Genomic DNA, 26384 nt, shown 5'->3' on the forward strand with positions numbered 1-26384 from the left:
TCTTGTTATACCCACACATACGACAAAATAAATCCATACAGGGGTATTCCAAAATATCTGTATTTGCACTTTAAAGACAGTGTCTGCATAGAAAAACAGCCATAAAAAATTATGAACACTCAACAATTCAATTTCATGAACTTTCCTTGGCAGAGGCACCATGTGATTAACAGTAATTCTTTTACAAAATAAAAGACTTCGGTGGCTTAAAATGCATGACCTTTATTCACCATTATGTACATGCTTTGTGCCAAGGAAGTGAAACGGGTAATATTTATGCTTTTAGTGTTAGAAAACCCACTAAATTTCAGATTTATATCATTTGAGAATTTATATATTAACACTGACTCATTGTATTAAATGCTTTCCTGCCAATTTAAACATCTTAACAAACAAGATGTAAGAACCTTCCATTTACATTGACCTTGTTTGGTTGCTTCTTTATCGCAGACAACAGTGTAAATAGGAAAAGCACCAGTTTCATTTTAAGAAAGGGCTGATATGCATAAATGTAAAGTGATGCCAATTAGCCACAATATTACAAACCACTGACAGGTGAATAACATTGAAGGTCTGCTGGAAAACCTCTTGGTGTTCACACGGATGTCACCACTGTTCCAGACCAAGTTCATCCCCCCTGCACATGGTAATGATACTTAGCCTCCAAACAAGCCAGATCACAATTTGCTGAACAAAAAAGAAGAAACAAGCCCTATCTATGGAGGCCTTACCCTGCAAAGACCCTAAAGACTTGCCACCCAGGGCCAGACATCACAGAGATCCTGGCAGATGGTTCAAATGTTGTGGCTGATCGGTGTATACTTTTGCTTGAAAGGTGATGTACTGTCAGTGTCAACTCCAAACATCCATTTACACAAGGCTGCTTCAAATGCACAACCAACTGCAAAACCATATGAGCCTGTTTCATAGAAGGTAACTGCTAATGTATACGATCACTGTCATTTATGCATATCAGCCCAGAACTATTATAGTCCATTATATTCTTGGATTCCAAGCACACCCCAAAAGAAGTCAGTCATCTTCTTTTTGCACAGAAAGCTCTCTGCAAGCACTCAAGTGAAACGAAGCATTTGTCATTCAGTCTAACAGCTGACAGCGGAAGCATACACAGGGCGGGAATGAATTAAAATTCTAATGATGCGTTTACAGCAACGTAATGCCAATAACGAGGGTCATGACTCAGTGGTCAACGAAAGGATGAATGCATTCACTCTCATCTCATCTGTACTGTATGTCCACCTGTGACGAAACAAGTTCACTTGTCAGAAGCGCGGATGTAGACCAGAGAGGACAGCAGCAGGAGCTCTGGAGGCTTGTGTAACAGGATGAGATTATCACTCCTCAGGCCGTCGTAGTGCATCCAGCAGCCGTCTATCTGGAAGGCTGCAGAATAGTGATGTTCCTCTTTGTTGAAGAGTGTGGCGCCCTCTAGTAGATACCTGTGAGGAAAAAGACCATCTGTTCTGAAGAGTGTAAACAACAGAGTTTGATCTTTAGGTACAAAGGTGTAGGAGAACACAGGGCTACATGTGACATAAATGTTTGTGAACTGAAAATACATCAACATACAAGTAAGCTAAATATGGAATAATGCAACTGAATACAGCTCAGCTATTACTGCAGAACACATCATGAATATTCTGCAACTTGATCCTGCAAACTCTGCAGCAAGAAGACAATTATAATTATAATAATATAATTATAATTATATAACAGGTTGAGCTTTAATTAACCAGACTTTTTCAATCTGGTCTCTTTCAACTGAGGAGTGTTTCTAAAGTTAGCTTTTGTTTACTGATGAGGAGCCAGTGACCCTGCTTTAATCTCTTACTGCTTAGACAAACAACTCTGTTTCTCTGCCTGAGCTGTGTTTCTCTTTCCCAACTTGTACAAATGATACACAGTAGCTAAGATTCTTTCTGTAACAGTAAAAGAGGTTGCATCTCAGTGGCTTCACACAGGCCGTTTCTGACTTTGCATATCCTTCAGATTACATTCAATGATTTAGTATCAAACGATAAGAGCTCACAGGTAAACCAAGCTGTGCATTGGACATGAAATGATCATTCAATTAACTGATTAGTTATCAATAATTAAATGAATTGCTATAAACTGTTTTCATAATCAATTTAAGGAATTTTTAGAGAAAAAAAGTGTCAAAGATTTTTGATTACATATTTTTAAATTAGAAGAATTCTAGGTTTATCCCCCCCTTTATAACAGTAACTTTAATATTTTTGAGTAGTGGACAAAACAAGACATTTAAGGATGTAATTTCTTTTTACCTTTATTAAAAACGCTTTTAGGCAATTTATAGACCAAATAACTAACAAGCAAACTAAACATCTACAAAAATATTTCATCCCCTCTGCAGTATCTGCTCTTAACTCAAAATAGACTGCACTGTGTTTTAGTGTTTTTTGTTAATTTTATGTGCTTTATTTGCTTTTTGTTTATTGTACTGTGTTTTTAATGTGTGAGGGTGCTTTCAATGTTTGATTGTAATTTTTAATCTTTGTCTTACAGCCGTGACAAAAGATGAATTTCTGTCTTTATTTGGAATAGACAATAAAGTATCTATCAATCTATCTATCTATCTATCTAATTAATCAAGAAAATAACAGAGATGAATCTGTTATTTGCCAATTTTTGGATATTGAATATACATAATTTCCCCAAAATAATGACTATTACTATTGTTTCTGGTCTCTTTTTGACCATTTTTATACCTCTGCTGAATTGCTGGAAACATGACCCTCTGGCAGAGTTATAATAATGCAGTGGAAATGCATTTGATTGCAGCTTGCACCACTGTGTGGCTAACGGATGCTACTTTACGTCACACCAGTGAGAACATCTGTGGATGCCTCATACCTGTGCTGACAGAGAGCCAGGTGGTAGGGGACATAGGACAGCTCTTCTGACTTCCACTGCTGCATGTTGAGAATCACAAAGGGTGGGGGTCCGTGGCAGAAGACCCTCTGAGAGAACTCCCGAAGGCCATCACACCTGTTAGGAAGACGTACGATTTGTCAAGCAAGCATGTTAACACTGCATGGAAACAGGAGAACACTCTCCCAGTGCCTTACCCCATTTCTGAGCAGAGGAGGAGCTTGGGGGAGAAGAACTCATCCACTGCTGACTGAATTGGGTCTCTGTGAGGCAGCTCATGTGGAGGACTGGAGGGAAAATTTGATATTTTTAGACATTTAACACCCTACAAAATTGAAATACAGTTGATAAACAGCTCTGTTCTTGACACACAGAATAGCTGCTAGTTTTTGGAATAGAAAACAGGAAAAGTTGCACCTTTGTGCAGCATACCTGATGCTGATGGTGGTCTTGATGAAATCCTGGAAGCGGGACGGACAGCTCCAGCTGGTGCACAGACTCTCCTGCATGGTGGACATCAGGTTCTCCAGGTTCTCTGTGAAGTTTTCATGCTCATTGCCAAACAGGTCTATCTCCAACGCTGCCTGGTGGATCTCAGAGCGGTATTGTCTCTTGGACATTCTGTCCCAGATCCACAGCATCTTCACCGTGGTGTAGTCACAGGAGTCCATCAGGTACAGGAAATACTCCACGAACTGCTTGCCCAGGAAGACAGACAGCTCCCTGCGAAAGCCCTGGTTGTCCCGCAGGATCACATACAGGATCATGAGGAAGCCATCGATGGTGCAGGTGTTCTTCAGGTGGATTTTCACGTACAGAGGCGTGCAGGATATGGCCTTCCGTCCTGCCTTGATGGTAAAGACGCCACCCCATGGGAGCACAGGCCTCCAGAAGGAGCGGTCCTCTTCGTCGTTGTTGTTTATGGAGGCACGAATTTCCTCAAACAGAGTCTTAGACCTGAAGGACAGATGCATAGGAGTTAGCTGAGGGGGGGCTGACAATGGATGAAGAGGAGTGTTTGGATCATTTTGAGAAGCTTCCACTTCAGCAAGAACGTGCACAACGTCTGTACATATACACGTTAATAATCCTGCAATGCATAACAAACCACACAATGATGAGTAGAACAGCTCCAGGGAATAGCCCGACAGCCCACAGCTTAACAAATTAGCAGCTGATATGAACTCACCTTTCGAAGTGCAGACTGTTCTCAGTGTTTAAAATTCGCGTTTGGAGATCTTCGGTGTCGTTCAAAACACAGAATCTACTCTCCATCGTCCTCGGTATCTCTTCATGTCTCACGTCGGATTGAAGCCGGGTAAACAAGTAGCCGTATGGTGTTGTCTAGCACCTTCTAGAGAATAGCTACACACTGACACTTTTACTGGGAGCCAAACTCTCTCTAATTGACGCTAAGATGGGCCTTTATAAACACTGCTCTCCTGTTTCGTGCCGATGTTCACGCAAGCTGTGTGTACATACAGTGCTGCCCTCTGCTGGTTCTCAACCTAACTACGTTCCTGTTGTCCCGCCCTCTTTCTGAACTTAATGGGGCGGTGCACCACTACTACGAAAGTTATTGGTCCATGCATTCCACGGGTATGTCAATACAGGCAAATGATTGGTTGTTCGAGTTGACGGTTTATGTTTGACCCCGCCCTTCTTTAGTGACGCGCTACGTTGGACGCTATTCCTCAAAGTGAATACGCAGATTTTCCGCGGTAATGCTCGATTTTTGAATGGACGCTGCGTTCCTATCTTTAGTAAAGTTTTTTGGAAGTAGTCACCCTATGGTAGTCACCACCTTGTCACCACACCACGTTAGGCGGCAAGCGTGCAGGATATACCATAATCTTCCAACCCGGACTAACACCGGACCAAAAATGTCGGCTCAAATCATTAGCGGGAAAGAGGTGTCAGCGTAAGTAGCACATTTTCTCTAATGTGACTACACAGACTGTCAAAGAGGTGCAACCAGCCTGACGAAACATGTGTCTAGCTAATTAGACAGCTAACTAGAGGAGTTACAGTAACTTAACCGCTAACTCGCGGTTTCATAACTGCTTATACATGATGCTAACTGTGCATAACATACCGGTAACAGAGGAATGAATCAAAGTGGAGCCTTTCTGCAGGAGGTGTTTGCTTCCTGATTATAATGTAGATCAGTGTATTGCGTTGACACCAACTTAACCCATATGTGACTGTCTAATTTATCATTTGGTGATAAGAGATTACTTAGGACTACTTTTGAATGAATGTTGCAAGCCCTTCAGTATTATGTAAGAGGCTGTGGTGTGATCTTTGTCCTGTTGGTCCTCTGACCCCAAGTGGAGAGGCCAACAAACCCCCATTCATTAGAGACAACAAAATAACCTCAAAAAATCCTGAGTAATCTTTGTGCACAATTTGCAAACTTGGATAAATGTAAATGTAACTAATGGTTTGGTGCAGAACATTTAGGTGCATGTGCCTGTCACAAGACATGACAGAATGCAACCTGTTAACTGACCCTCACCTTCCTCATTAGTCAAATTATTCTGTGCAGCCTGAACAGTCTGCGCAGTCTCTTGACAGATCTGCTGCCTCTGTAGTGGAAGAATTTACATTCATTGTCTCTGAATCCCAACAAGCCTATAGTTGTGCTAAACAAATGATTGTATATTTTATGAGCATCTTGTGTTTATAGGAAAGTTGCCCTGGTTGATTATTGACCAGAGGCAGTTCTGTCTGTGATAAGGATTTTGATTTTGATTCAGTATGTTGTGAAGTATAGGAATGTTCTCCTGGTGGAATAAATAAAAATCAACACAGTGCAGATCATTTGTACAATACAGTGCCTGATGAGCAAAGTTTCACGAGTATGCTTTCTGTGTTATTCTTTGCAAGATGCTATTTAACATGCTAAAAAACATCCTTTAAAAAGGTGTTACGTCCCTGAGCCTGATATGTGTACATCGGTCTTGAAGAGATTAAGATCATCCACTGACTGGGTTAAGACCTTTAGAGCTCACGGTTATTTGGACAAAAAACTTTTTAGTGACATTTTGCACAGAAACACTGAGGTAGCTTAAATCTTTGTCACTGCATTGCATCACTGTATACTTCATCGTCTCCCCTGATGAAGATCACATGATGCACAAAGAGACTGTTTCAGAATAGATCTGTTTCATAGGTCAGAATATTCAGCACAATCATCAGTCTGTCTGCAGAGATTTTTTAAGTGAATTTGTTAACAGTAGATGAGATGAATATAGCAGATTAGAGATGAGGAAATAATATAAAAGAAATGCAATCAGAGTTTAGCTTCATCTAGACAAACATAGCTAAAGTCCGATGAATGTCTTGTTGCTGCTGTTTCGATTGTCTGTCTTTGATTGGTTCAGTTGACTTTGCCCAATCTTTGTCTCAATAGCACCTTATGTCAGCACAAAGTGTTGGAGCGATTCAAAGTCATCCGACCACTAAACGAATAAAGATAAGAATAAAAAATAAGAGCCATTCTTCTGAAGTGACTTTCTGGCTTTGCCGCCAAGGTTGATTACTTCAGATTGGAAAATTATTACCAGGTTCACACCCAGACTGCCAGATGGCGTGTGTTTGGCTATAAAACCTGCAGCCATTTTAAGGGAACAGGGATGGTTTGGCCATATAGTACTAAATCCTTCTAACTGTAACGCTTCATGAATAATGGTTCATCTGTCACTGCACAGACATTAAAAACTCCTCTATTGTCTCGTTTTCTCAGGCAGGTGAGGGAGCGTCTGAGGAAGGATGTGGAGCAGATGAAACTTAAGGATTCCAACTTCAGACCCGGTCTAGTGGTTTTACAGGTAAGTTGAAGAGTTCTTTCTGTGTGGGTGAAAGAAAACATACTTTTAGTGGCTAATTTTGACATGTGCTTTCTCACGGCCTTTCTTTGGAGATGGCTGGCCAGTAAGGATTTGGGTCATTTGTGTGTCCTTGACATTGTGTCATTGTGTGCTTTTGCATGGATACAGTGTGTGAATTTTGTTTTAGATGAACTTTGCGTGTGCTTTGTGTATCGAAGAGGACTTGTTAGTTCATACATGGTGATCCTCTGTGTTGCTGTAGGTTGGAGACCGCGAGGATTCAAATCTGTACATCAGCATGAAGTTGAAAGCAGCAGCAGAGGTAAATAGGATCATTTTTTAATGTTTAGGGAATGTACAGAGAGTCTGTACTCCACATTTATACTGTACACGGTTTCTATTAACTATTACTTCCAGTCTAAGCTCTTTGTTTTGGTTTGCAGATTGGAATAAATGCAACACATATGAGACTTCCCAAGACTGCAACAGAAGAGGAGGTAAGAATGGATTAGAAGCGTGAGTGTGGACTAGTCCTTTATTCGTCTGTACACAACCAAAAACAGAGCGTAAGACATTCCTTACATTTCAGTGCAGTTGTTGTCAAACTCATATAGTAGTTGATTGAGGGTTTTCAGTGCAGTAAGATATGTGAAAAGTTTGTAATTTGATTTGACAAAACAGAGACAGTATGGTTGACATAGTAACTGGAAGCAGCAAAGAGTGTGAGTGCTGTTTCTCTGCCTGCAGGTTCTTCACAGCATCAGAGAGGTGAACGAGAACTCGTCTGTCCACGGCCTCATTGTGCAGCTGCCTTTAGACTCAGTCCACAAGATCGACACAGAGAAGATCACAAACGCTGTGGCTCCAGAGAAGGACGTAGACGGGTAAGAACGCACTTAAGCTAAATGACAGACTTCACTAAATTCATTTGCTTCAAAAGAATATCATTTGAATGCTTTTGTTAGCTTACAGTGATCTGTGATTTCTGATCCTTTCACAGACTGACCAGCATAAATGCAGGGAAGCTGTCTCGTGGGGACCTGGGCGACTGCTTCATCCCGTGCACGCCCAACGGCTGCATGGAGCTGATCAGACAAACTGGTAAACACATTTAACGACCTCGAAACAAAGTAGAGGAGTCTGTGCTGTGAAAATACATGACCTGAGTGAATGGATTCTCTGCAGGTGTGTCTGTGGCCGGTAAAAGGGCCGTTGTGATCGGTCGCAGTAAGATCGTAGGTGCACCGATGCATGACCTGCTGCTGTGGAGCCACGCCACCGTCACCACCTGCCACTCTAAGACCGCTGATCTTGCCGGAGAGGTAAAAGAGTAATCTCAGATATGATGATGGTCACTAGCTGTTACATACTGATGCAAACAGAGCATTAAATAAGCTTTCCTGATGAGTTTAGGGTCATTTTGGACACTCGTTACATTGTCATTTGGACATGCCATGAGCCGCTTGTTCAAAAACAGGGTGGCAAATTTAACGTCTTCTTGGTTCAGTACATTAAGAATGTAATAAAGTGTTTTGTTTATTCGCTAATTGCCACTTTTATTCTGATCTGCTGGGTCTTACCTAAAACTGTAAACCAATATTTAGTGATGGAGTAGTGTGAATTACAGATCTCTGCTGCCATCATGTGGCATAAACGGTAACATAATTTCCTTGTCAGATTGTGAAGTTTACTGTTGACTCATCACCATCATTGGGATCAGTAGTGTTTTCTTCTTCATTAAACTTTCACTGATGCCATTCTCTGTTTCTGTGCAGGTGGGTAAAGCAGACATCCTTGTTGTGGGTATTGGAAAAGCAGAGATGGTGAAAGGAGAGTGGATCAAGAAGGGAGCGGTGGTCATTGACTGTGGCATCAATTACATTCTAGGTATTACTGCAGTTGTGGTGCCTTGCTTTAAGTTGATTAGTAGTAGTCAGAGGTAGTTGTTTGGTTTTTACCTCCAAATAATCTCCCTTTCAGACGAGACTAAAGCCAATGGAAAGAGGGTGGTGGGTGACGTCCATTACGCCTCGGCCAAGGAGCAGGCTGGCTTCATCACTCCTGTTCCTGGTGGTGTGGGACCCATGACTGTGGCCATGCTGATGGCGGTAAGGCCCATCTGTAAAGCTAAACTACACTTATACATGAGGTCAAGTTAGGAGACTTTGAAGTAAGTGTTTGGTGTGTTTGTATAGGGGTTTAACCGATTTTTAGATCAAACAGAATTTGTAGATTATCAAAATCACCATTTTTAAGACAAATTACAGACATCCATCCATCCATCCATTATCTATACATCGCTTCATCCTCATTAGGGTGGTAGGGGGCTGGAACCCATCCCAGCTGACTTAGAGTGACACCCTGGACAGGTCGCCAGTCTGTCACAGGGCTACATATACAGACAAACAATCACACTCACATTCACACCTACGGGCAATTTAGAGTCACCAGTTATCCTGAGCGTGTCTTTAGATAGTGGGAGGAAGCCGGAGTGCCTGGAGAAAACCCGTGCATGCACAGGGAGAACATGCAAACTCCATGCAGAGGGATACCGGGAAGGCTGGGATGTGAATCTGGGAACTTCTAGCTGCAAGGCTAATTACAGACAGAATAACCTAAATGAAAAATGCACTACATCGTCTCTGATGTGGACTGCAGAGTGTTCAAGTGGTTAGCGCTGTTGTCTTGCAGCTGGAAGATCCCCAGTTCACGTCCCTGGACCTGTGCATCCATGGGTCTTCTCCGGGTGCTCCAGCTTCCTCCCACAGTCTAAAAACATGTTGAGGTGAATTGAGGATTCTAGATTGTCTGTAGGTATGACTGTGAGAGTACTCGGTTGTCCCTCTATGTAGCCCTGTGATGGACTGGTGACCTGTCCAGTCTCTCCGGCCTCAAGCAGTGATCCAGCCACAGAGTTGTCTGATTAGTTACACACTACGAATAATAACCTATTGATTCTTTAGGATAAATGCTGAAAATTTAGTTTTTAGTTAAATAGATAAAACATATCAGTTATTGGTCTTTGGCTGCTAATAATCTATATTGGCCCTTTAAAAAAATATATCAATCAATCCCTACTCATGTATTTATCAGACCAGCTTTGTTGGTGTTATTTACTGAGTTTTGTTTGATCCTCAGTTTGCAAATTCTGGATTAAATCAGGTTTTTACAGTAATTGAAGTTTTGTTCCAGCTTCATCTTAAACTAGATTTTCGTTGCTGTTCTAGTTGTCGGTTAGGTGTTATGTAAGCTTCATATAAGCTGGGATTTAAAAGAATAATTGTGTCCACGTTTGTCATGTGTGTCCAGAATACAGTGCTGAGTGCAAAGCGTTTCCTGGAAGCCCATCAGCCAGGAAAGTGGGACATCTCTTACACCAAACTCAACCTCCAGAAGCCAGTGCCAAGGTTTTCCTCCCATTAATCTACATCAACTTGCTGTGTCCTCTTTTCCTCGGATGAAAAAGTGATTATTTTTGTGTGTGTCTGTGTTTTGTTTGTATGGCCAACAGTGACATTGTCGTTTCTCGCTCCTGCGTCCCCAAACCCATCGACCGTCTAGCCAAGGAGGTGGGCCTGCTGTCTGATGAGGTGGAGCTGTACGGCAAAACGAAGGCCAAAGTCCAGCTGAATATTATCAAACGGCTGCAATCCCAGCCAGACGGCAAATATGTGGTGGTCACCGGGTGTGTTTTTAGCATTTCCCAAACCTGTATCATGTTTTAAAAGATTACTGTCCTTTTTTATTTCCTATTCAGTTCAATTACAATGAGCTGGAAAACATTAATTCACAATACGGTCAAACTTTTGCTTTAATTTTACACGTTAATATTTCTGTCAAAGATGAACTTTATCACCTTTTGCACTTGAAGAGAACTTTCTAAGCTTATTTGCAGTACTGACAAGAGCCTCTGTCTGCAGTATTACCCCCACTCCTCTGGGGGAGGGTAAGAGCACCACCACCATCGGCCTGGTCCAGGCCCTGGGAGCCCACATGAAGCTCAATGTGTTTGCTTGTGTCCGACAGCCTTCTCAGGGGCCAACGTTTGGCATTAAAGGTTTGTAAGAGTGTACACTTGGTGATAAGTTGCACATACAGTCCTGCACTGGTACATATGTGTAGTTTTGTCTTTGGTCAACAGGTGGTGCTGCAGGAGGTGGATATTCTCAAGTCATTCCAATGGAAGAGGTAGTGCTGCGCTGCACTTTTGACGCCAGAAACTGTGCTGGTAATATAGAAACGCAACAGTGCATGTAATTAATGTGTCTGTTTTTTTAGTTTAACCTTCATCTCACTGGAGACATTCACGCCATCACTGCTGCCAACAACCTGGTGGCTGCTGCTGTGGATGCCCGCATGTTCCACGAGGCCACACAATCAGACAAGGTGGGGTTTTAATTCTGTCACTGGGAGATAAAAAATACTGTCTTAAAGTTAATTAAAGTTCCAGTACCTGGACCAGGCTGTGTCTGAATAGAAATACAGCCCGCGCCATTTTGTCAAGGTTGCCCAAAGTGGTACATTCACTGAATAGATCACCCAGTGCTACCTCTATCTGCTTTATTTGTGTTGCATCAGCTTCTGTAAAATTGCAGTTCAGATTGTTGACAACAGGCTAAATATCTTCAGTGTCACTGACTCATTTTCAAAATGATGACCTTTACTTTCTAATTGACAGTTTTAGTGAGGCAAAAGTAAAAATGTTTTCAAATCTCACCCAAGCCTTCTACAAGGTTAAAGATAATTATTGTATTTTTAGTTTTTCTGATCTTAATTTGCTTATTTTTGTTACAAACATACACAACACAAACAACAAGGTCATGCAGGGAGTCACCACTTAGATGGGGGGGGGGGAAATAAGATAAATACATACAGTCATCCTCATTTGTCTACCCATATGCACACTCACACAGTAAAGATGTGTCTTTGTATACGCCTGCTGAGGCAAGTTAAGCAGATAGTTTTTGAAGGTACTGGGCTAAGAAGAGAGTCCATTTTTCCCAATATCCTTCCCCTATGTTCTTTTGCAGTGTCAGATTGTACATGATCTGCTTCATGTGATATAACTGATTCACAATATTTATAAAGGTATCCACAGACAGGCCGTGTTCGTGAAGCCAGCGTCTTGTGATAGCTTTCTTGCTGGCAGCCATGAAGATCTTTAGTAGATATGTGTCATTCTTGTTTAGATCCCCTGGAGGAAGTCTGAGGCGCAGCTGTTTCTGACTAAAGTTGGGGATGTTTTGTCAAATGGGAATTTCATAGTCTTCCCCTCTGTGTGCATTCTTAGGCTCTGTATAACCGCTTGGTTCCACTCAGTGGAGGACAGAGGAAGTTCTCCCCCATCCAGATCAACAGACTCAAAGTATGAAGTCATATGACACACTTGTAAGTTCTGAATTAAATTACAGTCCTCAGTAGAGGGCACATCTGACACTGATGTTGTTTTTGTTTGTTTAGAAACTGGGCATTGACAAGACTGATCCTTCCGCTCTCACTGAAGAAGAGATCACCCGCTTTGCCCGCTTGGACATTGACCCAAGCTCTGTAACCTGGCAGAGAGGTATACACATCAGACATGTCTCTTAGTCCACATATTGTCCTCTTTAGAGAGGTCTGCTGTAAGTGTATTGAATCCAGCTCCATGATAAATGTGTTGTTTGTGTTTCATTTCAGTGATGGACACCAATGATCGATTCCTGAGGAAGATCACTATCGGCCAGGCGCCAACTGAAAAGGGATACACAAGAGAGGTAAAAGTACTTGTTTATATTCAGGCAGAGCCACTATGTGTGACATCATACATTTCCCAATTTAGTAACAATAAATCTACAGTTGCAGGCAGTAATGTAGCATTTGAATGAAGCTCTGTGTACATATGACATAATCAATTGAGACATTGGATTGCAAAGTAGAGAAAGATCGAACTCTGAGGAGTTTCTAGCGACACTTAGCTGTACTTCTGCTTCATTTGGTTGCACTGGTATTGATCATTATTTGTCCTCCAGGCTCAATTTGACATCACCGTGGCCAGTGAAATCATGGCAGTGCTCGCCCTCACCAGCAGCCTGCAGGACATGCGACAGCGTCTGGCCAAGATGGTCGTAGCCACCAGCCGCAGCGGACAGCCAGTCACCACCGAGGACCTGGTCAGTGCTCTGGAGCCTCGTTCATGGCTGTACCTTTATATAATAACCGAGGAAGCAAGGTCCCTGTAAAGTGATGTTTTTCTCTGCAGGGTGTGAGTGGCGCTCTAACTGTGCTGATGAAAGATGCCATCAAGCCAAACCTGATGCAGACGTTGGAGGTGGGTGCTCACACCAACCTACACAGTCCTCATACACTGAGACCCTGATTATGAATGCGTTCTGTCCTTGAATGGATGATGTCCTGGTTGCTTATTTTCAAGTGGGCCTGTTTTCTTTGCTAAATCTTTTATGACTCAAACTTGATTTTGTGAGTGATGACACAGCCTTGCGTTATGGGTTTTGTAACCTGTGAATCATCTGAATCTGCAGGGAACCCCTGTGTTTGTCCACGCCGGCCCCTTCGCCAACATCGCCCATGGAAACTCCTCCATCCTGGCTGATAAGATTGCTTTGAAGCTGGTTGGACCTGACGGCTTTGTGGGTAAGTGGAACTAAAAAATAGGCTCTATCTCAGCATGTTTTCACAGATTTTTTTTTTTAAGCTTGACCTCCACAGCTTCAGTAAATTCTTGGCATATATTTTATGTGTTGATTCTACAGGCAGTCATTGATATTGGATCACAGAATGATTTTACTCAGTGATCCTTCCAGTTGTGATTCTGTTGTTATTCTTTCTGATCTCACAACTCTCCGGGATTGCGTCCAATAGTGACAGAGGCTGGTTTTGGAGCGGACATCGGCATGGAGAAGTTCTTCAATATCAAGTGCCGCTACTCAGGCCTGAGGCCTCATGTGGTGGTGCTGGTGGCCACTGTTCGAGCCCTGAAGATGCACGGAGGAGGACCAACTGTAAGGTTTCCCTGAGCTTCCCAGTTACAAATTAAATACTGAAGTGACCATTTGTGTTTAATTATACAAAAGCGAATTTCTCAAATCTGAATCCTGAACACTAAAGCATCACACATTTGCAATATATACAGTATCTCACAAAAGTGAGCATACCCTTCAGATTTCTGCAAATATTTAATTATATCTTTTCATGGTATAATACTGAAGAAATGACGCTGATACAATGTAAAGTAGTGAGTGTGCAGCTTGTATAACAGTGGGAATTTACTGTCCCCTCAAAATAACTCAACACACAGCCATTAATGTCTAAACCGCTGGCAACAAAAGTGGCTTCAAATTGGGCCCAATGTGTCAATATTTTGTGTGGCCACCATTATTTTCCAGCACTGCCTTAACCCTCTTTCCCATGGAGTTCACCAGAGCATCACAGGTTGCCACTGGAATCTTCTTCCACTCCTCTATGACCACATGGAGGGGTGTACTCACTTTTGTTGCCAGCGGTTTAGACGTTAATGGCTGTGTGTTGAGAAATTTTGAGGGGACAGTAAGTTTACACGGTTATACAAGCTATGCACAGACTACTTTACATTGTATCAAAGTGTCATTTCTTCAGTGTTGTTCCATGAAAAGATGTGATTAAATGTTTGCAGAAATGTGAGCTGTGTACTCATTTTTGTGAGATACTGTTTTTCCCGAGCACAGATTGATGTTTCACCACCATCATGATTAGCTTCCTGATAATCATGAACAAGTTCAGAGAAAACAGTCCAGATAGTCATTGCTGATTTAAGATTTACTGGGTTTTAATAAATGATCTATCCTATTTCTTTTGCTCAGGTCACTGCTGGGATGCCGCTGCCTAAAGAATATGTGGAGGAGGTAATACAAAAGAGCAGCTGATCAAAATGGGATCTTCACTTCAATTTATTTTAGTGTTTAATGAGCAGAATGACACAGTTATAATGCCATAAATCATTATAAACAGAAAGGAGATTCTGCATGCTATAGATATTTTGCTACTTCATTTTTTGTTTTGTTTCCATACTTTTTTCTCTCTACTCTGTATAAACACTGTGTGAAGTTCAGCCCGCTTGAGCCAAAAGGTTCTGGCTTCTCGGTTACACCATGGAGTGCAATGTTTTTTGTTTTTGCTCATCATTAGGATGTTGCAAATGATTTATTTTTTAGCAGATTTTTAAATGAGATCTATAGAACAGATTGATTTTGATGAAATATATTAATTGAAAGTTGAAAATCCATAAATTTTTCTGTTTTCTGATAAATGCTGTCATTTTGGCATCTTTGTTGATGTTTTAAAAAAAATAACACAACCTTCAAACCCACCTAGTTTTGTGGTTTAGAGGGCTAATCGTGTAGAAGGCAAGCATTTCAAGTTTTAAAGCTTTGTCTGAGATTGTTTGATTAATATGTGTGATGCCTTTCATGTAGAACCTTGAGCTGCTGAGGAATGGCTGCAGCAACATGAGGAAGCAGATAGAAAATGCGAAGCACTTTGGCGTGCCTGTGGTGGTGGCTGTCAATGCTTTCAAGTAAGTGATGAATGAGGAATTAAAAGTGCAAAGACGACTAAAATGTTTTATAGAACCACGTATATAGATATCTAAAGCTGCATTAATCAGTATTTTCTTGCAGGACAGACACTGAGGCCGAGCTGGACTTGGTTTGCAGTATGGCCAAAGATGGCGGAGCCTTCGATGCCGTTCGATGCTCCCACTGGGCTGATGGTGGAGCCGGGGCGACGGCTCTTGGTCAGGCTGTCCAGAAGGCCAGTGAAGCTCCCAGCAACTTCAAGTTCCTCTATGATTTAGAGGTATGGGATGTGATTGTTGCAGTCCATCACTTTGGCGTTTTCTTTTTGTTGAAATCCTACACTCTGTTGAAAGACGGCTTAAAAATGTCCTGTGCATCTCTTTAATTGTACTTTAGCTCCCTATTGCTGATAAGATTCGCATAATCGCTCAGAAGATCTACGGAGCAGATGATATTGAGCTCCTCCCAGAGGCCCAACACAAGGTGGAGCTCTACACCAAACAGGTCAGCATCCATCAGAGTTGTTTTGTTCCTGTCTTGTCGGGCCTATTTGTTGGCTCCTGTTGTCTGCTGAGGGCCTCATAACTGGATAAAGAATCCTTTGATAATCCTTTTTCCGTTTCCCCTCAGGGTTTTGGCAACCTTCCAATCTGCATGGCAAAGACCCACCTGTCGCTTTCTCACGAAGCAGACAAGAAGGGCGTTCCCACCGGGTTCGTGGTGCCAATCAGAGACATCCGAGCCAGTGTGGGCGCTGGCTTCTTGTACCCGCTGGTTGGCACGGTACGGTTGTGCTCAGTTGTTTGTTCATTCATGTACAACATCACACAATGCTGAATGTATTCCTGATCTGATGACAGCTTATACTCTGAACTGTGAAACAAATATTAGCTTTGTCTTTCACTTTATCTCTGTGTTCTGATAGTTAAAAGGTCCATAATTTTGCCACCCTTGTGAACAAAAGAAAAAGTGCGTAATCAGAAAAATGATAGCTTGGAGTGCTGGCATTGTTGTCTGCCTTCTTGTTTGCACCAAATGTGGAACCCAAAATTTAGAGATTCAGAATCAGTGAACATAAAAACGCTACCCGTCGTGCTGGTCCTAAATTATTTGTTGCAAGGTGTGTAGATGGCAGTCATCCTATTTCAGATATGGCTTTCTGTGGCACTGACATGATGATTCCAAAATGATCTTATGAGAATGCAGATACATGTTTTACCTTAAAATGTTACACCCTACTGATTTAAGCATAGATTCAGATATGGCCTGTTTTCTGTGTCTCTGTTTCACCGTATACCAGGGGGTCACATTTCCAGCATAATCGCAAACATTTGTACGCCTACATATATTCATTAATGTATGAGAATGTGTTCATGCTAGAGAATTATTTTGCTCTAATGTGTTTGGTATGACCTGAGCTCTTGGCATCTGACTTTGTGTGAAGTCCTGGATGTTCACTAGGTCTATCAGCAAAGTAACCCACCTATAGGGTCTCCTTTTGCACTGAGGAAAATCATACATGGACCAAAACAGTGGCACTCTATTCAGTTGTGCTCATATCTTCTCTGTCTGGAAAGCCTTTGATGTATGAACAGACATGTTTTAAATCCATTCTCATCTCCAGCTGTGTGCTAAAGGTTCATCTACTACTGCTATTATCAAGCCAAGCATCCTACCCAAGGATTTACATCTAGTTATTTTTTCTTTACTGTCACTTTTTTCATAAATTAGTAAATGTAAAAAATAGAAAAAAGCCTGTCAGTGTGTACCAGGAAATAAGTGGATGTCTGCCGTGTTTGACCAACATTCTCTAACTCAAAATACTTTATTTTTAAGTCAATATATGACACAGCAAGTGCAGCAGGGAGACTTTTAATCAGTAATCAAAATTTCTGCGGATTATTTATTTGTCTGTTGATGAAGCAACAATTTCCGCTTTATTCCCTGCACAAAAGATATTAAATGGTGATTAAGCGTGTGCAGTATAACCAAAGTTTTTCTTGTATGTCTTTATGATAATCTCTCTTAAAAAAACTTCTTTCTTTTTCTGTCTGTTTATTGTAGATGCCAACAATCCCCGGCCTGCCCACTCGACCTTGTTTCTATGATATTGACCTGGACCCTGAGACAGAACAGGTCAATGGGCTCTTCTAAAAAGGAAAAAAACGCCACAGCACCGTGTGATGGCAGAGGGAGGTAGTTAGACAGTACATGTGTCGGTCTGACAAAGGAGTTGGCGGTAACATTTCTTAGCTGGTAAAATAGTCCCTTTCTGTTTTCATTTCCTTCTCATTGTGTAGACATTTCCCATCTTTCCCCACTGAGCTGAAATGTGATGAAGCAATAACTGGAAGCGCCTCGAGCTCATCTGCTGGTGCTGTGTTTGTTTGTTGTTTTGACATCTGTAAATAGTTGATTGGCTTTTCCCAGAAGGCTGATGATGAGTAAATCATGGAACGGTTTATCTACCTGCTGTTGCAAGACTTTTTGCAAGAGAGAACTGTCCTGTTGACAAATTCTTCCATTCGATTGCTGAATGTACACATTTCACTTCCCCAAACCCCCAAAACTGACAAACACAACCCATGGAGTCTTGTATTAACTACTTATGTATATTTTGGAACACTACACCAGAGGAATCTCCTCCAATTCACTGTCTGTAACCAGAATCTGATATTACTGTGCCTTTCTTAATAAGTCTTAATGTAAAAAATAATATTGCCTTACAAAGTATTTTTGTATAATTTTTGAGCGATCTCATCCAGTTGCTTTTTTTCTGATGTCCTGTTTTGCCAGTCCTGCTTTAAAATTGAATATTTCTAATCCTGTTTAAAATTACTGACCAAATCAACAATGCTATGAAGCTGATCTACTGTGATGTGGTAAATCAGTGATTTTGACTTATCTGTCAGGAAAAATCAAATAAAGACTTTTTAATGGGAAGCTGCAGATCAACTCTTTTTGGTGGGATTTTTATTTTTTCTTGAGTATGACAGTAAATCGGCAGCCTCTTCATACAGTACCAGTAAAAAGTAGTCACCCTTTGGATGTTTTCCCCTCTTTAATGCTAATTAACATGGAGTCATGAACATTTTTTGACAAGAATTTACAAAAAAAACCCAGCAACTTTTATGTCAAACTGAAAACAGAAACACGATTCAGCAGCTAAGATCAGAGAAAGTTTTGCCTGTTCTTTACCAGTCAAAACTTTATGGGAAAGTGGCAAATGTAAAGCCACTGTTGGAAAAAAAAAACTCTTATTAAATCCCATTTACTGTTTTTGAGAGACTGTGAAGTCAGCTTAAAGAAGGTTCCTTGGTCTAACAAGACCAAAATTGAACTTTCAGACTAAATGTGATGTTTGCTAGACACCAAACACTGTACATCATCACAAACACATCCCCACTGTAAAGCACGGTGGTGGCAGCATCATGATGTGGGGATTGTTCTCAGCAGGAAGGTTTGTGAAGGTAGAGCGTAAAATGAATACAAGAAAGTATAGGGGAATCCTGAACAGAACCTGATACAGTCTGCAAGAAATGTGCGATTTTAGGAAAAGATTTGTTTTTCAGTGAGAATGACACAAAGCAAACAGCCAAAGATGCGAAAAAATGTTTCAGAGTCAAGGTAGACTGAAATGGGATTGAAACTTTGTAGCTGGACTTGAGAAGGGTTGTTCACTTATGATCCCTGTGCAACATGACGGAGCCTGAGCCGTTTTGCAAGGAAGAATGGGGTAAATTTGTGCAAGGCTAATCAAGAACTATTCACACAAGCTCAATGCTGTACTTGCAACCACCAGCGCATCAACTAAATACTTACGCAAATGTATGATTTTTTATTTTTATTGAATTGTCATTACTTTGTAAAATCTGTTCTCAATTTGACACGAAAGAGTCTTATTACAAGAAAAATCTGGACAAGAATGTCGAAAATGACTGACAGAGACTTAATTTTGAAAAGCAAATAATAGGGAAAAAACTCCAGTGGAGGTTAATACTGTTTCTTTGCACTGTGTATTTGTAGTACTAAACGCAGATTACTTTAACTAAAAGAAAAGAGATAAATATACAAATACAAGTGTAATTCATATATTGTAGTTTCCTTCAAATGACTTTTGTATGTCCCTTTGGTCTTCCCAAGTTCCTCACTTTTCTTTCACCACCCAGCCTTGCACAGGAGAAAATACCCCCCCCCCCCCCCCCCAAAAAAAAACAAAACAAAAAAATGTAAAAAATAAGATTGAAACACACACATAAAGAAATAAAATCAGTGCCACAGGATGCCATTTTAGACTAAAATATTTGTAATGTTATTATTAATACTCAGAAACAGTCAAAGAATAGATTTATCATCTATTGCAGACATTATTTCACTATTTGGTTTAACTTTTCCAGTACCTTGGACAGGATGTCAGTTTTATTTCCCTGTTGTTTCAACGTGTAGAGTTCCAGAAATTGAAATTAAAATTGTAAATTAATTAGAAAACCTACACTAATCTACAATTCAGGATGCATTCATGCTTCTATTTGGTGAAGTATTGTGTTCTTGTTTTCTAAAAGAGTGATTGGTTACTTGTGTGAGGGTGCTTGGCGGTTTCTCAGCGCGTCAGTTATTGCATTGCCTTGGCAACGAATGTGCCATGTTCGCTGTTAGAGCTCTGGTGAGCGTCTGAAGTGCAGACACATATTCAAAGACGAGGAATAAGAGGAACAAACAGACGTAATGGGCAGGTAAGCAACAATTTTAGACATATAACATATTAAGGGGAAATATGCTAAATGATTGAACCAGTCCAGATTTATAAATGCATGTTTTTACATTATTTCAATATCCTCAAAAATATAAGTATTGTAATTTGGTCATGGGTGGTCTTAATAATACAACACAGCAACTTTAAAAAAATATATTTATTTTTTGATTCACTGATGGTGACCAAAGTAGTCATGTGGATCTTTTTTTGTATTTGAGGGGAACTTATTTTAAATAAATGCTCTTTTATTTTCAGGAAAACATTTAGGAGGGTGTGTAATCTTGTTATGTCAGCCAAAGAAGCTCAAACTGGATGCAGTGTGGTTAATATGTTTGGAAGAAAGCCGTCCGTCTCTCAGGATCTTTAGCTGGAAAGGTCAAAGATGGAAACTGGAAGCAGGAACTCTGAAGTGTGCCAAAAAATTGCCACAAACTACAGAGGTAATGAGACTGAAATTGCAGTGCTATGCTGTGAAGGGAACACCAGTGAAGAGGTTGAAAAGGAATCATCTACAGATCTTCAGAGACACCCCATGAATCCTGAAGAGAACCAAAGTCAGTTTCTACAGAAGCTGACTGCTCTGAAGGAGACTTTGTCCGCTTCGGTCAGCTGCTTCAGGTGTACTCTGAAACCTGACGAAGGAGGCAACCATGATGAAGATCAATATCATTCAGTTACAATCTTTAACAAACACACCAGAGATTCTATGGATCGAAACACCGTCTGTGGCACTTCAGCTACAGGAATAAATCGATGCATTTATGGAGGACTTATGGAAAACAGAAGTGCAACATTAAATCCCAACATTATTGTTGAGGCAAACCCAAAGTCTTCAAGGTTAGAAAGTGCTTTGGTTCAGGACCGTTTTGGAGAAACTAGTGAGTGTACTGCTGAGGAAATAATAGTTCTAGCTAATGAACATGCTGTTGAGAATATAACCCCAACACATATACTTAAAAAGAAATAGAAAATGCCACCATCCTGATATACAGTAGTAACAGCGTGTGAAGGAAACCAGGAGACTCTGAAGCTCCAGAAAATCTCCAGGTGTAAGTGATGACATGAAAGGGACTCCAAAGGAAATCTAAGTGGAGGGATTCAGATGATCCCACGTTCTCTGTGAGTCACATTTCTCCAAATGTGAACAATTTTCACAAACAGTAACGGACATCAAGGAGAAGTGCGTCAGAGCATCCAGCAGCGAGGGGACGAGATCAGACTTTATGCAACGTTTAACGGTGACTCATTCTCAATTCACCTCAACCCTGCCGGAGAAAATGACACGGGCCCAAATGGGAAACAAAATAGCAGCAGGCACTGTGACTGATGATGCTGTTGTTATGGAGAATGTACAGTTGGAGGCTCTGATGCTGCTCTCTCTGTCAGAACTGTACACACTGAGCAACGGTGGGAGGAAATTCAGCGTTTTCTGCTGTCCATATGGATTTCCACGTCTGGCACAGTTGCTAACAATATTTCACAGTGTTTTTCACTGATTACCAACACAAGACAACATACAACCATAAAAAGGATAAACCTTAAACCTTAAAATTGTAATTTGTTTTAAGGACGTGTTCTTTTCTTTGTCTACAAGGGAAGCTTTCAGCCTCTTGGTGCTGCTACAGGAAGGGAATTCAGTGGCAACTTTGATACATAACCTTTTCTGGTCAGCTATTCAGATATTCAGCCTAGTTTTTTAAAATATGAATTAATTTAGGAATATATGACATGCAGTACAAAACTGACAAGGCATTAAAGCAACAATGCTTTCTTTTTTTATCTAAATATTTTGTCAAGAAGAATATAAATACCATTCAATATGGTGCCGCCTTCAGCTTAGCTTAGCATAAATAGTGGAAACAGGTGGTAACAGATAGCCTGGATCTGTGCAAAGGTGACAGAATCCACCTCTTCTAAATCTCAGTGAAGCGCACATTATATCTATTTGGGTTAATACATTCAAGGCTGTTGTTTATTTATTGGCTGAGTGTTACTTGGCCCTGCAGGAAACAGGGCAGACATACGAGCATATTTCACTATTTGACTTAGAACAAGAAAAGCACTACTCTACCAAGGCTGTTCTTTTGCCTATATTGTATTGTCAGAAATGCAGCATTTTATAGAAATGCATTTTTTATAAGATATCCACTATTTGTTTATTTATTAGTTCTTGATGATTAAAAATCATGGCAACATAGAATGTGTCCATTTAATATAGATGTACCCACAAACAAAATGACCTTTCACTGAGCACAGGTGTGTGTTATGCATGTGTACATTAGGTACAGATACCAAATCACCTGACCTAAATATGTAGCAACCGGTGGGAATTGATGGGACTTGGAAACACCCCCACAATTTAATCAATTGTTTCTTGTATCATTTTCAACGGATAAGTCCACAGCGGTCGATAAGAAGTAGGATCGCAATCATGTGATCATCAGCAGGCAGCTGACGTGATATTCACTTGTTGTCATTGTTACAGTGACACCGTGCAGCTATCTTGCAATGATACAGAAATCTTGAACAAATCCATGGATCTAGACTATAAGCCACATCACTGCCAAAATCTAACCCTTTGGTCCTTTCTGACATTCGGACATTTCTGACCTTCCCTGAAAATTTCATCATCAGTGAATCCATTTTGGAGTAATGTTGCTAACAGACAGACAAACCAACACAGAATGTCACATAACTCCGCCCAGTCCCTTGGCAGAGTAACTAGATGGAGATTTTCCTCTAGTTTCAAGATTTGGCATTTAACCAGAAAACACTTAAACCCATCTATGCCAGTTGAAATTGTGCTTTCTGAACAGCCAGATGGTAACTATCTCAACTGACCATTCAGCTCATCCTCGTAGCACCTTGGGAGATTTTCTTAAGCACCACCTTAATGTTTGCACACATACGAAAATTTTCTTATGACTATGAAGCATATTTAAGCTGCCTGAAACCTTTCTGGATTTGAATAAACTTACCCACACCACTGCTAAGAAATGGCTTGTTGCCTGTTCCTATCAAAACCTTCCATCATCATAGCATGTCTTCATACAGCTGTCTCTGTTATTCTGACTGCATTATTTATATAATACTGTCTATGAAATGGGTTAGATGTATTGATCTAAATCCTTTCGTTGCATATTTTCTTCTATTTTATGTTGTAGGGATTTAACAGTGGAGACATGCTGTTGTACATTACATAGTTTTAAAATGTTTTGGTGTAGAAGCTGACACTGTTATGATGGAGTCTGCCACACACTTTGTATTGATGTGAATAAATTCTGAACCAGTCTTATCAGTTTCTGGATTACTTTATTGGAGATTCATTTAATTGATTAGAATCAATATCACACAGTGTTCATCATTTAGATGTTATCACTACATTTCCATTCCTATTCAGGTTCACCAGCATCATCAGGTTGTCTGTCCTGAGATCCACGACGTTCACCTGGAGGTCCACGACGTTCATCTGGAGGTCCACGACGTTCACCTGGAGGTCCACGACGTTCATCTGGAGGTCCACCAGATTTATCTGGAGATTTATCCTTCCTTCCAGGAGATCCATTTCCACGCCCCTTCTAAAAGCAATCGTAAGAAAAATTTTGTGATGCAGTTCTCTGCACCTGTTTTAGCCTCCTGACACAAATTAAATAAAATGTACCAGAATGCAACAAGGTTACAGGATCAGAAACTAAAGCAACAAAAGCAAACATTGGAAAATAAAGGTATCTTAACCCACATGGTCCTCATAGCTTCTCTACTCCTCCCCACTGGAGGGAAATGGCTTCTTTAGTACACATGTTTTCATGCTGTTAGTCACAGGTGTAAAGTGCAGTAAGGGAAAAAACTGACTCACCGCCTTGCCACCTAGAATGGAAAGAACAAAAAAACAAAATACAAATTAAGAGAAATTACAAATGAAATAAAATCACAAGTCAAATAACTTAAAAAAAATTAAAAGACAGCTTTGTTGAGTTTTAATCAATGCAACTTTTCAGAGATAAAAAAAACACTTCAAAATAAAAGCAGTTGTCATCCACACAGCACAGGTAGTGATATCTTATTAATATTTAAATGTTCGTCGAAAAAAATTGCTCAGTGAAGTATTAAATTGACATACAAAGCGTGCATGTGCTTGCACAGAACTCTACAAACAAAACATGTATGTACACTACCAGTCCAACGTTTGGACACACCTTCTCATTCAATGCTTTTTATTTATTTGTATTATTTTCTACATTGTAGATTAATACTGAAGATAAACAGTTTTTTGTTTAGAACATAATTCCATATTTATTCTTTTATAGTTTTGATATCTTCAGTATTAATCTACAATGTAGAAAATAAATTAATTAAAACCACTGAATGAGAAGTTGTGTCCAAACTTTTGGCTGGTACTGTAGATGTGCTGTACATAGAAGTACAGTGAATAATGCAACTAAAACACAGTACACTGCACATTACAAATAATTCTTTGAAAATATTGTAATCAGAAAAACTTACGGCCACTCATTTTGTCTCGTTGACAAGTGCAGTAAAAAGTCTTTTCCTGGAAAAGAAAAGTTAAACAAGAATCTTAAAAATTAAAGCATTACACTTGTGTCAATCAGTACAAATAATCAGCAGTGCCTACTAGATGCATACCTGTTGTAGTAATGTCTGCAGCAGTGCCTGTCTGATCTGATGTGTCTGTATTTATAAGGTAGTGTATGACATTAAGAATGTGGGTGTGCTGATGCCGCTGTTGTGAAATGTGTTTATATGTGTGTGCTTGATAGCTGCCAGACAGGTAGGATTTGGGTGTCAGTAGTTTTAAACAGTAATTGAAGTTGTAAAACTGTTGTTGTGTTTAAAATACTTGCAAATATGAAGACTTCTTACATTTTTAGATATGAGTGAGAAGAGTTCACATTAGAAAACTAAAACCAGTTTTTCAGGGTGATAAAATATCCCAACTCTGTTTTCTGTTTCTACAAAAATCTCAAACACATGTAGATTTCTAGTATGAGGCAAAAGGTAACGCTGAAGTCAAACTGTCTTGCTGTTGCTTTTTGCCTTATAAAAATCATTCTGCTGCCTGTACTGGAAAAGAAGGTTCCTGATAAAGAAAAGCTGCGTACTACTCCATACTGCCATGTTCCTCATCTTTAAGGGAAACTTTTAGACTGAAATTTGAGCTCTGAAGTGTGAAGCTGCAGTACATAATCCTGGCAGTTACAAACAAGGATAGCACTCAGAGAGTGTAGTACTCCGCCAAGGCTGCTCAGTCGTCGTATGATTTCCAACAGACAAGTCCAGATAAGTCCACAGCGGTCAATTTGTAGTAGGATCGCAATCATGTGATCGTCAGCAGGCAGCTGACGTAGCGTTCACTTGTTGTCATAGTTACAGTGACGCCATGCTGCTATCTCGCAATGATACATAAAGCATACATAAAGCTCATGTCCGGAGTTTCCGTTTGTTTTCAATTTATGTATCATTTTTTAACAAAGCTTAAATGTGTTAGTCTAGTTCGATACTATAATATAATGTTAGTATGACGCGATATGAAAAATTATTCATGAGCTCCGCCTTCCTCTCATAGACCCCCATGTTATTCCAAAAAGCGCCGGTCGCTGCCGACCAATCAAGTTCGAGCTTCAGCTTTGTCATGCTGTCAATCAACGGTTACACGCACAGCAAGCAAGCCCATGCAGAGGTGGGAGAGCTCCGCACTACGCAACCATGCGCACATTTGTTTTGCTTGTGGAGGAGCTGAGAGAGCATCAGGGATCAGCAACTTCCAGAAAAGTTACCAATCCCACGGCTTGTCAGGCCAAGAGACTGCAGGACGTTTTTTGGCTCGGGGTGCTCGCCTCGCTCCCCGACCACGGCCTCCATAGCCCGGCTGACGGCTTCGTTTAGATGCCCGACCTCTGGAGGAAGATGTTGGGGCATCTGGGACATACTCTTCGTCAGAGGATTCATGCAATTCTGAACTGTAGATAGAAATAAATAAACAATGTAACACATATACACGTGTAAATGCACTAAGTTTGATAAACAACGTCATCGAGAGGGATACACGAGTGTAATCACATATTGAAACTTTACTCGTTCGTCCTAGCAGATTCATGTTATTTTGGTATTAGGACAAGTTAGACTCAATACAGAATTCTAATGTAATTCCTTTATTATTTACTAAATGTACTAAATGTAGAAGAGTGGAAAACAGCAAAACAGGCGAGATGCTGCAGCACTCCGGGCACTTCTCTCATGTACTGCGCGCATGCACAAATAAAGGGGCGAAATCAGAGGGAGGGTGGGACCAACAGCGTTTTGGGAGACGCTGCGATT

The 26384-nt window shown here is 40.6% G+C and overlaps 2 protein-coding genes and 2 long non-coding RNA genes across 4 annotated transcripts; 2 read left to right on the forward strand and 2 right to left on the reverse strand.

Moving 5' to 3' along the window:
• Positions 1 to 44: 44 nt before the first annotated feature.
• c1h14orf28 (chromosome 1 C14orf28 homolog) lies at positions 45 to 4422 on the reverse strand. The gene is made up of 5 exons (XM_022195521.2): positions 4103 to 4422; positions 3346 to 3870; positions 3111 to 3200; positions 2896 to 3030; positions 45 to 1460 (listed from the first exon to the last, which is right to left on the reverse strand). Exons 1-5 carry the CDS (start codon positions 4186 to 4188, stop codon positions 1277 to 1279), a joined length of 1020 nt encoding a protein of 339 aa, XP_022051213.1. The 5' UTR covers positions 4189 to 4422; the 3' UTR covers positions 45 to 1276.
• A 260-nt stretch (positions 4423 to 4682) lies between these two features.
• Positions 4683 to 18250, forward strand: mthfd1b (methylenetetrahydrofolate dehydrogenase (NADP+ dependent) 1b). The gene is made up of 27 exons (XM_051951443.1): positions 4683 to 4834; positions 6662 to 6746; positions 7009 to 7068; positions 7190 to 7243; positions 7494 to 7630; positions 7747 to 7847; positions 7932 to 8068; positions 8522 to 8633; positions 8727 to 8854; positions 10056 to 10153; positions 10258 to 10431; positions 10667 to 10803; positions 10888 to 10934; positions 11025 to 11132; positions 12037 to 12111; positions 12207 to 12309; positions 12423 to 12499; positions 12755 to 12895; positions 12985 to 13053; positions 13265 to 13376; positions 13605 to 13744; positions 14582 to 14623; positions 15194 to 15294; positions 15398 to 15575; positions 15692 to 15799; positions 15926 to 16078; positions 17360 to 18250. The coding sequence occupies exons 1-27, from the start codon at positions 4704 to 4706 to the stop codon at positions 17447 to 17449; spliced, it is 2898 nt and encodes a 965-aa protein (XP_051807403.1). The 5' UTR covers positions 4683 to 4703; the 3' UTR covers positions 17450 to 18250.
• Positions 18251 to 19924: 1674 nt separating this feature from the next.
• On the forward strand, positions 19925 to 23343 carry LOC127534977 (uncharacterized). The gene is made up of 2 exons (XR_007943615.1): positions 19925 to 20028; positions 20304 to 23343. It is a non-coding gene; the product is annotated as an uncharacterized LOC127534977 (long non-coding RNA).
• Positions 23341 to 24889, reverse strand: LOC110952103 (uncharacterized). Its single transcript, XR_007943614.1, has 3 exons — positions 24693 to 24889; positions 24552 to 24597; positions 23341 to 23915 (listed from the first exon to the last, which is right to left on the reverse strand). It is a non-coding gene; the product is annotated as an uncharacterized LOC110952103 (long non-coding RNA).
• Between the last annotated feature and the right edge of the window lie 1495 nt (positions 24890 to 26384).

The sequence above is a fragment of the Acanthochromis polyacanthus genome, chromosome 1, assembly GCF_021347895.1.
Source record: "Acanthochromis polyacanthus isolate Apoly-LR-REF ecotype Palm Island chromosome 1, KAUST_Apoly_ChrSc, whole genome shotgun sequence".
Taxonomy (NCBI): Eukaryota; Metazoa; Chordata; class Actinopteri; family Pomacentridae; genus Acanthochromis; species Acanthochromis polyacanthus.